The sequence below is a fragment of the Onychomys torridus genome, chromosome 11 (assembly GCF_903995425.1).
Source record: "Onychomys torridus chromosome 11, mOncTor1.1, whole genome shotgun sequence".
NCBI classification, from domain to species: domain Eukaryota; kingdom Metazoa; phylum Chordata; class Mammalia; order Rodentia; family Cricetidae; genus Onychomys; species Onychomys torridus.
The window spans coordinates 19,283,976-19,300,080 of record NC_050453.1 but is presented as its reverse complement, the minus strand read 5'-3'; the positions used below and the strand labels follow the sequence as shown (position 1 = coordinate 19,300,080).

General features: G+C 40.9%; 1 protein-coding gene across 4 annotated transcripts in view; it reads right to left on the bottom strand.

Annotated features, from left to right (window-relative positions):
* Pld5 (phospholipase D family member 5) overlaps positions 1-16,105 on the bottom strand; it is a 322,478-nt gene that overhangs the window by 126,266 nt on the left and 180,107 nt on the right. For 3 of the 4 annotated variants that reach the window (XM_036202790.1, XM_036202791.1, XM_036202792.1), the window contains one exon: positions 5,635-5,803. In XM_036202790.1, coding sequence (XP_036058683.1) covers positions 5,635-5,803 — 169 coding nt within the window. Of the gene's footprint in view, positions 1-5,634; positions 5,804-14,074; positions 14,121-16,105 lie in introns of those variants that run through there. The other variant, XM_036202793.1, reaches the window with a different exon arrangement.

The window sequence follows — 16,105 nt, the reverse complement described above, 5'->3', positions numbered from 1 at the left end:
TCTGCCTCTGCTTCCTGAGTGCTGGGATTAAAGGTGTGCGCTCCCACCGCCAATCTGACAAAGCTATCTTAACTGAGGAAAATTTAACTAAGAAAATATCCCCACCAGATCAGCCTATAGACAAATCAGTGGGGCATCTTTTCTTCTTGACTGGTGATTGATGTAGCAGGATCCAGCTCACTGTAAGAGTATACCACCCCTGGACATGTATTCCTGGGTTGTATACTGAGCAGGCTGTGCAAGTCATAGGGATCAAGCCAATAACAGTATTCCTCCATGGTTCCCAGTTTCTGCCTTAAGCTCATGACTCAGCTTTCTTCAATAATGGACTATGAAATGGAACCATAAATTGAAATAAATCTTATCATCCCCACCTCCTAAAAGAAAAAAGCACTTTCCAGATAATGACTGGTGAACCAACAGAAAGGTAAAATGAAGCTTATAGAATTCTTAAGAACGCTTATATTTTTGGTTGTGAGCCTAGCCTTTAACTGCTGAGCCATCTCTCCAGCCCAAGGGAATAGGAAGAAGCAGAGTGCTAGAGAGGTCCCCAGAAATCCACAAAGATACATCTACTGTAGACTACTGGCAATGGTCGAGAGAGTGCCTGAGCTGACCTGCTCTGGTGATCAGATGACCAAACACCCTAACTGTCATGATAGAACTCTTATCCAGTGCCTGATGGAAGTGGATGCAGAGATACATGGCTGAGCCCCAGGTGGAGTTCCAGGAGTCCAATCAGCAGGTGAGAGGAGGGATTGTATGAGCGAGAGATATTGAAACCATGATTGGAAAAAGCACAGGGACAAATAGCCAAACTAGTAGAAACGTATGTAAACCAATGGCAGAGGAACTCCATGGAACTGAACCAGGCCCTTTGGATAAGTGAGACAGTTGATTAGCTTAAACTGTTTAGGAGGCCCCCAGGCAGTGGGAATGAGACCTGTCCTTGGTGCATGAGCTGGCTTTTTGGAACCTAGGGCCTATGCTGAGACACTTTGCTCAGCCTTGGTGTAGGGAGGAGGGGACTGGACCTGCCTCAGCTGAGTCTACTAGGCTGGGCTGACTCCTCAGGGGAGACCTTGCCTTGGAAGAAGTGGGAATGGGGGGTGGATTGGGGGGGAGGGCTGAGGGCTGGGAGGAAGGAAGATGGTGGAATCTGTGGCTGATATGTGAAATTAAGTTAATTATAAAATTATATATATGTATACACATGTATATATATGTAATATATTATATATTATATATTATATATTATATATTATATAATATCTATATCTATATATCTATATATCTATATCTATATCTATATCTATATCTATATCTATATCTATCTATCTATCTATATATATATCTTTAAAAAAGAATTCTTAAAAACGGGCTTTTGGGGGTGTTGTTTGGGGAGTATGTTTCAGATCTTTACCAAAACTGAGATGGATCCTGACTTCCTGAACATCAGAGATTGGGAAGATGTTCTTCAAGGAATGAGTTCATCAAAGCCTAACAGAGATGGGTAAAAGACTGTGTCTGTGCTCTCTCTGTCTCTCTGTCTCTGTCTCTCTGTCTCTGTCTCTCTCCCTCCCTCCCTCTCTCTCCATATGTGTGTGTACACATGCATAAAAATCTGTAACAAACACATAAAATGAAGGTCAGAATTTCCCATATCGTGATGGTTTATCTAATCCTCCTCCCCCTAGAGTCTCACTGTTGTAACTGCCTTTTTACAGATAATCACCCAGTTTTTGCCAGAGGAAAGCCTCGAACTCATTACTGGTTAACAAACTGGAACAAGAGTTGTGGTGTATGCACAGATGGGTGAATGTAAAACGATTACATTTAAGGTAGTAATAAGCACACACATAGGTTCTAACTTAACCACCCTGGCTTTGATGCTGAGGAAATGGAGGCACAGAATGGTCCTGGATCCCAGTCAAAGTCACACAGTTGATAAACAGGCTTTCTGAGAGCAGCTAACCATTTAATGTGTGGAGACAGGACCAAGCTGTACTTTGCAAACGACCTTCTGGATCATTGCGCTCCCTCATTCCTCATTAACTCCACCAAATCCTGTGTAATTTAAAAACAATCCAAATTTTCCAAAATCAAACAATTTTAATGTATCATCAGTTGACAATCACGCCAATTGGGAGCTCTCTGGGAGGCCAGTATCTAATTGATTTCACATAAATGCATCTCTTCACCATTCCATAGTTTCAGCTCATTAATTATTTCATTTGGTGCCTCACAGTGAAGTCAGAAAGAATTGGTACTCTCACCGCATGAGTTAGGTAGATCTACTGATCAGCCTCCAGCAGCCACATTACTTGGCTTTTCCCAAAAATTCTTGATTTCATAAAATCCTATCACTTAATCTCATAAATTAGCAATCAAAATGTCCTGTACATTTTAATATTGTGTTGGCTAAAGTCATCATCCTGGCAGAAAGAAATAAACTCTCTTTTCCTGACCAAGCATTTTCATTATTGTAAGGTACAGTTGCCATGACACTTTAGGCTCCACTAACCGTCTATTGGGCCTTTATGCAGTGCAAATCACAGAAGGAAACAGACACAAAGGTTAATGACCCCAGTGAGGTGTAGCGAGGACAAAATGGAGGTTTTAGAGTGGAAATCAAAAGAACATTGCTGGAGCTTGGAGACATCTCTGTGGGTGCTTTTGGTGTAAAAATGGTTACCTATGCTCAATCCCCAGGACTCACATGAAAATCTGGGCATGGTAGAACACCACTGTAATTCCAGGGCTAAGGAAGCAGACAAAGGCAGATCCCTGGGACCTACTGGCCCAGCAGTCCAGATTAATCATCATTGAGACGACCTATTCAGAGACTCTGTCTTCATAAACAGGGTATAATAGTATTTAAGGAATGATGTCTGAGGTTGACCTCTGGCCTTCCACAGAGAAGCACACATACTCACATGCACCCTTACACACATACACACACACACACACACACACACACACACTCACATATGCATGCAATAGCCCTTTGGAGACAGATACATAATATAGTTTTAACCAGCCCCCAACTCCATGCAATATTTTTGCAAAGCCCACATGCATCACTCCTGCAGATAACAGCCACCATTCATTCTTATGAGCTCACCTCTCATCTAGAGGAAACACAGATCCCAGAGACCATGATTATTTGTGTCTATCTGCTGCCGAACTGGTTGCCTGCCACTGTCTACAGTTTCTCCGTATATTTTGCTTTCAGCTGCATTGTAATAAATAGGTGCTTTGGGTCATACTTCCTATTCATCTCGCTGCTGTTTATGGTCCCCTCGAGCCCTTTGCAGCCTCTGTTAGTTTAGAAATAACTGTCATGTTTGACTCTTCTCCATTAAATAAAAGGTAGCTTCTTTAAAAGAGAGAAAAGGGGACAGAAGATGTGGCTCAGTTGGTAGAGGGCTTGCCTAGTATGCATGAGGCCCTGGGTTCAATCCCCAGCACTGAATAGATGTGGTGGCTTATGCCAGCAATTCCATCACTTGAAGGGTGAAGGCAAGAGTACCAGACATTCAGGATCAGCTTGGTTACACAGCATGTTTGAGGGCAGCCTAAGCTACATGAGACTCTGTCCTCCAAAACCAAAGTAAACAAAATCCATCATCATAACAAAGAACATACAGGAAACTTGATGGTTTTATGTGTAAAGGAGATGAAAATTCTTATGGGAAAAGAATTGGGGCTAAGGATGAGGTTCTACAGTAGTAGAACACTTGCCTGGCATGCACAAGGCCCTGGGTTCCATTCCCAGCACAAAGGAAAACACACAGACAGACATAGCTCATGAGATGAGTAGGTTGGGAAACAACTTGTAAAGAACTAGATCCTGGCTGGGCATAGTGGCACATGACTTAAATTCCAGCACTCGGTAAGTAGACCTCAGTGAACTCAAGGTCAGTCAGATCTATAGAACAAGTTCCAGGACAGCCAGGGCTGCCTAGAAAGATCCTGTATCAAAACCAACAAACAAAATACAAATGAACAAACAAAATAGCCACAAGATCCTAGAACACACTCCTGCTTCTAAAGTTGTAAAACTCAAGATATGTGCTTTGCTGGATCTCACCTCACCAGAGACTAATGGCTGATGTGTTCTCCTTTCCTTTCCTTTAGAGTATAAGTGCCCATGATCATCTCATCCTTGCCTTGACACTGTATGTTCGGAGTGTCATTAGGGCATATGAACAGTCTTTTAAGCCTATGTTTCCAAAGCAAGAGAATTGTGCATGCAGGTCCAGAGCAGTGATCCTTTCATGACAGGGATTCAATTGCATTTCAAGGAACACAGTGGTTTGTATTTTGCATGTAGAAGGGAATGAATTGCTGTGGTCAGAAAGAGGCCTGTGGTGAATCATTTCCAAAGATGGCAACTAACTGGTCCTCTCAGTTCCTGGATGTGTCTCTTCTCATCATATGTGTATGGTTTGCTTAAACCAATAAATATGATGGATGCAGCAATCTGGAATGCTAGGCCCCAGGTTAACAAGCCTCTGAGCTTCTGTTCTTTTTCTTTTATGGATCTAACTCGGGTCCATTCACAGAATTCTAAGAGATACCCGGCCACTCCACAAATTTCATCCGCCAATCACTGGCTGTCAAACCCTACCCCAAACCATAAATAAGTAAGTGATCTTTATCTTCCTAGTCACTAAATTTTGGGTGATAGATTATGCAACAATAAACCCTGGAACACATGCTTAAACGGTAGAAGTAAGAACACGCTGAACACAGCATAACTTAATAAATTTACTCAAAGACTTCAGTATGACCATTGTGATTTTTATTTGCTTTTACGTATTTTCTGATAACCATTACTTAAAAATAGTTCAAGTAGTATAATTGGATGAATAACAGACTTCAGGACAGCAATAAACAGTGGTGATAAGTTCTGCCAACATGATTTGTACGCCAAGCAACAAAACTAATTTGACCCATGACCCGTGTAAAGGACATTTAAATGTAGGCCAATGGTCATACACATGGATAGGAGCTCAATGCAAACTGCCATGGTTTTTTACCAACATAAATAAAAAGATATTAAAAATTATAAGGATTTTTTCATTTGTACTTTAGACCATTAATTCAGAAATTATCTTTTTCTTATCTACCTCAAAATGACAGAGTCAAAAATATACACTGTCTTGGGAAGTTTGACTTGATTATTCAAAAAGTTAGTTCAGAGGTCATGAAGGTGAATTATATCACATGACACAATTTGACCACTATATGTCTCAGCAGGCATATAGATGTGTAAGCATATATATTACATGGAGCAGAAGAATTCTAGGCCATGCTGTCAAAAGGTGCTATGATGTGGGTGGCATCCTTGAAGCCATGCTTCTTAACAGCTCTGTACAGAGAGCCTCTTGTAGACAAAAATGAAATATGGTTTTGCCCTGAAAAGAAAACTGGGTTGCTTGTAGTAGGCTGAATGATACATGAGTAACAATGGAAGAGCTACCTAAATGCATAAGCACATCACTGTCCACAAGCTCTAGGGGAAGGTGGAATTGGAAAACTGAGCTGGTCTGGTCCTGTTGAGGGTAAAGACAGTAAGGAGTGTAACATGCACATAAAACCATCCAAGTCGTAGAGGATGTGGCTTACCTGACATGCTGACGGGTGGGTGTGGTTAAGGTCCCAATGGGAAGATACTATGTCAACTGATTTTTTGGCCATGTTGAGTAAGTTCATCCAGCCTTGGAAAAGCGGTAAGTGAAATGGGGCATCTTCAGAGTAGTTAAGGCCTTCAGGAATGTTTTCCACAAGGGCGATTCTTAGAAAAGATGTTGAAAAACAAATAAAAGTTAGTCAGATTTGAAGTCATTGATCTTTCTTCACACATGCATGCAGAGAAACAGGGAAAGTGCTCTTTAAGTTTTCCAATTATATTTTCCCTAACAATTTATGTTTGTCTATCAAAGGCCTCTTACATATTCTCTACCCTGACCCGAGGGGTTTTGAAAATTGATGTTTTTTTTTTTTAAGTACACATTCGTATTTCAGAAAAATCTAGTACCTGCCACTAATATTGTTTTAAATTAGTCTTGGAAATGAAAATATGCCAGTGCTTCCTATAAAAGGATTTTCTTCAGAAACATATTCCTAGCGTTTCCCCTGGAACAATCCAATTTTCCTGTAAGATACTATTCCCGGAAGCTGTTTGAGAGACAAATTAAAATTTTCACATCCGCAGTGTCTTATACAAAGTTGGATATATATCGGAATTCAATAAATGTAGTTATTGCGGCTTAACACTTCTATTGGTGCCTCCCAGCTCAAGGAAAAAGAATAACAGGAGAAAGTGATAAACTTCCTGGTTCAGAGCTTCAGTGAAGTCAGAGATGAAGAATGTGTAAATGATGCTAAATAATCACAACTTAGACAAATGCTAATCAACAGCATCCTGGCAATTGTTCTGTTTCCATATTTTTAATATAATGGAAACATGTCTACGGTGGGTACCTGTCTTTGGCATTGTCCTTCAAACTACTTTTTCCACTACTGATTTAGGTGACACACAGATTCTTTGTTGTTGTTGTTTATTTTTGAGATTGCATTTTAACTATATTTCTTCCTTTCCCTTCCTCCCTCCAAGCCGTCTCATACACCGCTCCCCATTCTCCTTCAAATTCACAGCCCCTTTTTCATCAGTTATTATTGGAGACACATAGAATCTTAATGAAAGGATGAATAATTTGTTTCCAGTTTACTAAATGTATATTCTTCTATTAATGGAGAAATCCGTAACCTCATGAAATCATGTGTTAAATGTTTCCAGAACAATGATCTGGTTTATTCACAGTTGAATGCCCAGAGACATGTAGGTGCACAGTGGGGGGCCAGAGTGGAGCTCAGTGGTGAATCATGTACTTATTGTGCATGAGGCTATGGGTTTGATTTTAGCATCATACCACACACATACACACACACACACACACACACACACACACACACACATATCCTTTTACCATTCAATCAGAATTCCATAAATAATTATCAAATGATACTTTTTAGTTTTCAACACATAATTCAGCATTTCTTAGTAAAATTATTGACTGGTATTCTTTTTGAGACTCTATTTTTCCATATTCAGAAATAAAAAAAAAATGTTGCTAACAAAATGGTTCTGTAAAGCAGATAAATCTATATCAGAGCTAGACTGATGTTTGGGTATGTGGCCCAATACATTCTCAGTGTTATAGTGCAATTGCTCCACTTCTACCTACAAACTTGCTAATGTTTGTTGATTTCCTAACAGGGAAGAACAATCAAGTCACAACATGTAACACAGAAATGACTATGAAAGTTCTCCTTTCCTCCTAGGAGCTTAAGATCTAGTGGAAACCCTGTCTCAGACACACTGACTTGAACAGGAGGCATACTGCCCTGAGAGATCAGACATGAGTAAAAAGGTTGGTTGGAACATGGGTAGAGAGGAAAACTCTAATTCTGGTTAGGGACATCTGGAATTGGGAGAGCCTGGATCTGACATGAATCTGAGACACAGGAGCTTTGCAGAGTAAGTCAGAAGATGAAGACATTCAGTGTCAAGGGAAATGTTTGGTATGTCTGGACATTTGTGAGTTTGCGAGTCAAGGAACAAGTGAGGTAGGAGAGTATGATAGCTCCTGTGGTGGAGGAGACTGTAAGTGTTCACAGAGCCAATACCGTGGAGGCTAGGAACAGAGAGAAAGAGTTTGGACATAGTTTTGATGCATTGGGGAGCAACCAAATGTGTTTCCGAAGACTAATAACTGAATGTGGCTTGAAGGCAGAGATAGGGAATTAGACAAGGACTGGAAGAGGGTAGGGGAGGTTCAAACACTTGGCAAGAAAAGGATGTTTGAGTTAGGTAAATGGGAATAATAAGAGGCATGCAGCAGACATTTCAGAAGCCAGATCTTAAATATATAGTAGTATTATGAGTAGAGAAACATATAAATGAACAACAGACAGATCACATGGACTCTGATTTTCCTGCAGAGACAGCATATTGTCTCTGAGCTGGCTCTAGAGTCACTACCAATGGTCTCCTTACAGGGTCTCATGCCCTTTTCCAAACCATATTCTTCCGTGGATGGACTAGTCTTTTAAAAGAGGAAATTCGAGGGTTTTGCCCAAATTGAACTTCCTTCCTAGAGGTTCCTCACTGGCCTTAGGGAACTGCTATCCACAACCCACACTGATTGTGGTGTGGTCAGAAGTTTCTCTGGTCCCACCTGGCCCCATGGTCTTGCAGCTGCTTATAAAATAATCATTCAGAAACTTAATGTATGGCCCCTATGGCTCAAGCTTCTTATTAGCCACCTCTTATAATTGAACTCAACACATTTCTATTAATCTATGTATCGCCGTGTGTTCCATGGCTTTACCATGTCCCATTACATGTTGCTCCTTGGATGGCAGGCTGGTATTTTCCCAACTCTACCTTTTTTTCTCTTTGTATCTCTGTTTGGATTTCCTACCTGCCTCTAAGCTGCCATAGGCCAAAGCTGCTTTATTTATTAGCCAATGGGAGCAACACATATATTCACAGCGTATAGAAAGACACCCCACAGCACTTCCCTTTTTATGTCTAATCAAAAAGGAAGGTTTTAGTAAAACTATATATAACAAAACAGTTATCAAGCAAGGACTATACTTACAATAGCTAGTCTATTTGTATTTGGTAAAATTAAAGAAAATATTCTATCATCCATCCTATTTTTGTGAGTCTATAGTTTCATATCTAATTTACCTTTATCATGATTAAGGAAAACCATAATTATAACTATTCAGTCTTTGACTCCATCAAAAATCCCAGAAGGACATAATATTACCTAAGTAAACAGTCAAGATACCTTTAAAATATACATATTGGTTTAGCTTAGTAGCCCCTACAATCAAATTTCTCTCTCCAGTTCAGAATGCCAAAGACAACATAATCCAGACCCTCTGTGTAATTTCCATCTTCATGTGGCTCATTTTCTTTATATTGTTTTATTTCCCTTCCTAAAGATTTTATTTTATTATTTTAAATTTATATATGATTGTCTAAACCTTCTCTTTATTCTCCCAAGCCTATGTATATTTTTAAACATATTAAAATCCACCTATAGTTTTTTCCATCTGAATCTGTTCTTATTGTGTATCTGTAATCATTTTTTGACCAGAAGAGATTTTTAAACTGCTAAGCTGCGTGGCTAGGACAAAGCTGTAGCCTTGTCTGCTCATTCTGTCCCTCTTGGTTTTTTAACATGGCAGAGGTATGCTTACTGCCAGGTCTGAGAGCCATGCTCACCACCAATTCTGGAAAACAGTGGGTTTATGCCTCCATCAAGCAGTGTGTAGCCCAAACACCTCCCCTTTTTTTTTTCTGTATCAGCAAAAGCTAAATCCACCATGTAGTATGCTGCATAGCTTGGAGATGCTTCTGTGTACTGTGGTGGGAATCCACCATGCTGTGCTCAAGATTGAATGCTGTGGCACCTCTGTATCTTGGCATCCCTGTTCTGAGGCCTGCATGAGAGACATGAACTAGGAAGCTGCTCTTAGCAGCACTTCCAATCTCTTTTTAAGTTATCTCAGGTTTTAGTGGAAACTCTTGCCCCACGTTGGGTGTCAATTATAGCTGAAAGTTTCTCCAGTCCCACCAGGCCTTGCAGTCCCATAGCTGCTTATAAAATAATCATTCCAAGCCTTAATATTAGTTATAAACTGTATGGCTAATGGCTCAAATTTCTTGTTACCTATTTCTCTTAATTTAACTCGACCTATTTTTATTAATCTATGTATAACCACATGTTCTATGGCTTTTCCTGTGTCCCATTACATGTTGTTACTTGGACAGCAGGCTGGTTTTTCCCAATTCTGCCCTTTTTCTCTCTGTATCTCTACTTGGATTTCCTACCTGCCACTAGGCTGCCATAGGCCAAATCTGCTTTATTTACTAGCCAGTGGGAACAACACATATATTCACAGCATACAAAAAGACATCCCACAGCAGTGTGGCACATGTTTCTACTCTGCATGTCTCTTTGTAGCTTCATGGGACTCAAATGCTTTTGTCTGAGGTTTTAAAGCACAGCTGCATCTTTTCCTCCTCCTCTGCTCTTCTCTCTGGACTCTGACACAGCAAGTGCACCCCCAAACCCTAATTCCTACACCAGCCATTGTTCTGATTTCCAATTTAAACATCATGTCTCTTTAGGCTTCCCTACACCACAACATTGGTTACATTTTTTTTTTTTTACCAGTCCTCAGTAACCTGTTCTCTGTTCTTCCCCTCTCATCCTACACATCACTCTGAAAAATATCCCATGTCCAGTATTGTGTTCCTGTATATTCTCTCTCTCTCTCTCTCTCTCTCTCTCTCTCTCTCTCTCTCTCTCTCTCTGTGTGTGTGTGTGTGTGTGTGTGTGTGTGTGTGTGTGTGTGTGTGTAGGTAGCAAGGAACATACTCCATTGGTCCAGGTTTGCAGCTCCAGTAACTAACATACTGAACATAAGGTACCCAAACACTTCATATACTTCTTCCATTAAAATCTGAACAACTGGAAAGATGGGGATTAAGTCAGTTAAAGATAATAAGGAACTTGGAAAAGAAGGTAAAATAGGACTTGACATGGTTATAACGGTAGAAAAGATGGAGAGAAAGCCACCCTAAAGTCTAACGTAAAAAAGAAAAATGCCTGTTTTTCTGGTTGGTAGAGTGTGAAACAGATGGGAAGATTCAGAGGGGACCATTAAAGAAGGAAGCCGAGCGAGGCTCAGGAGAAGCGAGTGTTTGGGAAGCCAAGGTGAGAGAGGGTTAAATGCTATCTACTCCAAAACACACAGAGGCAGTAGACAGCGGTGGAAGGTAGATATTTTAATTCCAACCACACATGAAGCCCAATTATCTGTTAATAGAAGCTCAACACAGCAGGAATAAATGACTCAAGATCATAAGCAGTTTCAGGCTCCCTGATAAATAATGCACACATTTCAAAACCATCCAACAAACACTAAAGCATCCCCCATCAAACTGAAAACAAAAATGAAGGTTATAGGATGATTGTACACATGTAGATTGCTACATGCCAAGCCGTTCTTTCTACTGTGCCATGTGACCTCTGCTGGGCCTACAATGAGTCAGGGTTTCTCATCTCACTTGGAAACCATGGCGCTCTTTTCATTGAATCTACAGATAGAACTCATGGCTAATCCGTGAACTTGAATTTTGACATTTTTATTTTCCTTAATCTCTAATTCAAATTTAGCATTCCCTTCATGTATGAACACAGGGAACAAATCAGAGACATTTTAGCAGGATCTTTTGTTTGGACAGCATTAAGAATTTTCATACCTTTAAATCCCTCACTAGGAAGCAGAATCAGGTGGATCTGTGAGTTCAAGGGCAGATAGAGCTGTACATCTAGATCCTTTTATTTTATTTATTTGTTTTTGATATCTAAGTTGTTTCTATTTCCCACAAAAGAGAGGTATGAAAGATTGTTAGGGTCAGAGAGAGTAGATTTCTGCAGGAAAACAACAATTGCTAGATATGACAGTATAGTTGTACACATGCACTCACAAAGGTTGGGACTGCATTGAAAAGATCCACACAAGATGAAACCAGTCAAAATGCCAGCAGGGATGAGGAAGGGCTCTGAAGTCTCACCCCTAGCTGAGGGAGCTATTGGAAGTTGATGGGGGCAGAGTCACTTTTCTTCAGGGATGCAGGCTCTAAGAGACTTTCCCCACCCTCCAGTAAATGGTCCCACAACCATGTACATACAGGAAACGCTAAATGGACTTAGTGGGTACCAAATTAAAGAGTGGGAAGGGATATGATGGTATTGAGAGGAAGAGAGAGAAAGAAGTTGAAGCTGAAAGGAAAAAGTGGGTGGTGTGTAGGAGAGGATTTGGAGAAGAAGGTAAAGGAATTGGAGTGGGGTGGGACTGGATCCAGACACACTATATGCATGGATGAATATTAAATTATTTAAAAATAATTTTCCTCTTTTTTGAGAACATGTCATGTACATTATTCTTCACAGTGCAAGAATAAGGAGTATGAATGGTGAGTGGCCTACCACATTTTACAAGAAAGCACAGCTTTTAAAGGTGGTCTGCTACATTTTCTGTAAAGTCTCCATTTTGAAAGCCTTCAGGCTTCTCAATATCAGGCTTGTTCATAATTGAGAATCCTAGGAAGTTGCTAACTCTATACCTTTAATAACGTGGAGCCTTATTTGTCATGATCAATAGAGAAAATAGATACTGGAAATTCAAGAACAATAGACCATGCTGTCCCACAAACTTCCCAAAAGCAGTTTGTCCTGACAATGTGGCAGTCTCACATTACTCTCAAGATGATACAGATATTCAACTTCTAGCTTTAGGATGTGAAAACAGGGTCCCTTCCCCCCACCATCCAACAGCAACAACAAAACAAACAACAACAAAAAAGAAACCGGTACCAGTCCTGGCTACTAATGAACATGGGATCATTTGTGACCTAAATGTTAATGGTGAAGTTTAATTCTTTGGAAACATCGATTTTTAACTCAACCTCAGATAAATTACATTCAAAACACATTAATGGTTTGTGATATTATCTCTAGTACAATCGTGAGGGTGCTGTGTTCCAGGAAGAAAAGATGCACCCCCACTTGTTAGACTGTCCCAGCACCACACCTGCAGTGGACCATGTCATGGATCTTTAGTCAATAAGCACCTTTAAGGATGACAGGCTCTGAAGAATGATGCAAGTGTGTGATGCAGATGGCCACTCCTAGTTCATGCCTTAAAATAGCTCGTGCACAAGTGTCAAAGCTGACACGTGCAAGAATCCTTAAAGAGTAGTGTAAGGGGGAAAGAAGAGGAGGAGGGAGTAAGAAGAGGTAGAGGAGGAAGAGGAGGAAGAAGAGGAGGGGAGGAAGAAGAGGCAGGGGAGGAGGAAGAGGAGGAGGAGGAAGAGAAGGAAGAGGTGGAGGAGGAAGGGGAGGAGGAAGAGAAGGAAGAACAGGAAGAGAAGGAGGAAGGAGGAAGAGAAGAAGGAAGAGGAAGAGAAGGAAGAGGAGGAGGAGCGGGGGAGGAGGAGAAATAGGAGAGGTAGGATGAGTACTAGTAGGACTGACGCAGAGACACAGCGTCACAGTAGGTGAGTAAGACCAAGGGTTATGACATGCAAGAAACATCATAATTAAACCCAACAATTTTTAAAGTTAACATATGGTAACAAAGAAGAAGGAAAAAATAAAATATTGAGAGACCATCAATTATCAAGGGAAATTATTTCCTTGCTTAGATAATATATGTTTGTTTATTTACTTTTTGATAAGGAGTGTGGTGTGTGTGTGTGTGTGTGTGTGTGTGTGTGTGTGTGTGTGTTGTGTGCATGAATGTGGATGCACCATGTACTATGGCATGTGTGTAGGTCAGAGGACAACCCGCAGGTATCAGCTCTCTCCTTCCACCATGTGGGTTCCAGGGACTGAAGTCAGGTCACCAGGCTTAGCAAGCAAGTCCCTTTATCTGCCAAGCCAGAGTGCCGGCTCCAAGGGAAATATTTTCTTACCCCCCAATTCTCTATATAAGTGAAAATATCATAGGGCTAGGGAGACCAACCCCTCTGACTTGGGATATATTTGGAATAACAGTTCTACTGAGTTGCATGTTGCTTATGTTTTCAAAGCAAAAATTTTCAAATTGATATGTGATCCTGTATTTTGACTGTGGAGTTGGTCCTTGCAATGAGCCTATAATCACCCTCACAGACATATTAGACCTAGCTTGATAGGAGAGTCTGACTGAACAAATGAAATGTGGGATATTAAACACTACATATTTATGTTTTTACTGTGTGCTCTGATTCTGCACAGTTTGTTTTGTGTCTAGACAGTCAGCCCATGCCATTACCCTCATGTGCTCCCAGGTTATATTTTCATACTGGGTACATGATTTGTTATCTCATCCAAGTAGAACCTCTATGATGAGTAGACATCTCATCATAGACAGAATCACAGCAGGTATCTTTCTACACATTTTGATGAAGTATTTCGGCAGAACAGTAGCTTACCAACCAGTTCCAATTGAAGTACTTACTCAGCCAGGCAACTAGACTTTTACACAGATCCCAGCTATAAGAAATGAGGTAGCAGGGTGTGGTGGCACACTGATAGTCCCTGCAAACCAGAGACAGAGGCAGGTGGCTTAGTAGCTCATGACCAGCATTGGCTAAACATCCTTGTCTCAAAGCAAAAGAAAATAAAACAGACAGACAGACAGACAGACAGACAGACACACACACACACACACACACTCTCTCTCTAAATGGTAACAAGAAAAAAATTTTAAAAAATACAAATGAACTAAAAAGTCAAGAAGACAGAGAAACAAATAAACAAGCAAGCAAGCAAATAAATAAGTAAGTAAGTAAGTAAGTAAGTAAGTAAATAAATAAATAAATAAATAAATAGTGGAATGCCGCAGACCACCCAGAGGGAGACCACCACTGCGGGAGAACCAGGGAGAAGGCTCAAGGAGAAGTCAGGAATCGGCGAGGAGAATGACAGACAGACACATGTGTTGATGTGCTGCTGCAATTTTACTTCTGTATAGGCAATGTTTATATACTTTTACAGTCAAGGAACTTGGCAGGGGGTTACATCAGGTCATTATTTTTTACAATTACTCAGAGTCAGCAAGAAACAATAACAAGAGACATCCATATCTATTTTTGTGTATCACTTCCGCAGCGCGGGTTCACCGTGGCTATTGTCTGAGGGCATGATCTCAGAATTTTGTGAAATCTGTCTCGCGCCAGTGACCACATCTGTGGGGAGCCGAACTCTTGCCAGTCTGGGTTATATTTTTTACTATCATATGCCCATTTGCTTTCAAAGCTGTTCTTTTTCCTCTCATAATTTACCCATCTGTTCCCAACTTCATCATAACTTTCTGTATATGGGAGCGGCTCTAGGTAACTTCCACCTTCGGGGGTCCACCTAGGGGCTGTCCACCAGCTCCCTCCTAAGAAGTACTGTGTATACCCCCGGGAAGTGTGTGCTGGGGGAATTTTCTCTAACTCTTTCTCTCTAGAAGGGTCTGGCATGCTATGTTTATTCCCTCGTAACATTTTTATTTTTTTACTTTCATTTTTGGGCTTTCTGGCTGTTTCTGACAAGAGCTCGCTTCGGCAGCACATATACTCTAAACAGGAACGACCCCAGAGATGAATTTGAGGAAGTCTTTTGAGCTTCCCTTATACACTGGTCTGATAAATGGAGTGCTCCAGGTACAGGTGACCTGGGTCAGTCATGCTGGGTGCCGACCTGTACTGGTTGTGCTGTTAACTGGAGAAGACACAGATAAGACATACAGAGAAAGATCATGATTAGTGCCAACAAGGGACTGTCGTCAAAGGCCATTTGGTTTCTCCAGGGCTTCCCTGGGATCCTCAGGCTGTATGACGATTGCTGATTGTGGGGGAACCGCCTGAGGCCACGCTCCGAGAAGCTCCTACCTCAAACCCTTCAGCTGCTGCGGCCCCAGCGCAGCGGCATACTTGCTACAGCTACACAGGTGTCACAGCTGTAGGCGTAGCAGTTCCTCCTTTTCTGTTTTTAAAATGAAGCTCAAACACGTCCTGTTGCACTGTCTTCACAGAAGTATAGAGACAGTTAATAAGACAAGGAAAAGAAAAACAACAAGCACTACCAGTAAAATGAGCACTCCAATAAAAATGAATATTGTAGCCAATCTATGGGGTTCATATCCTTAATTCCTTTTTTTTATTTCTGTAGCTAGATCTTGTAGTCCGCCTATTGCAAAATGAGCCTGACTCATAGCCGAAATATCTTTCTGTAAAGAGGCCAGATCATGGGTAATATCTGTATCATGCCAGATTCCCTGCAAATGAGCCTTAACCTTCTCCCAAGGCTGGGAAGCATTATAAGGCAATGGGTAACATAGATGGATTTGAAGTTACCATGGCAGCGAGCAGACATTGTGGTTTTGAGGTTGGAAATGTCCTGTCCTAGGGCCAAAACCACTTCTTCTAAACATTGATCTTAGACTCTAATTTTTTATCTATAGCTTCTTGCTCAAG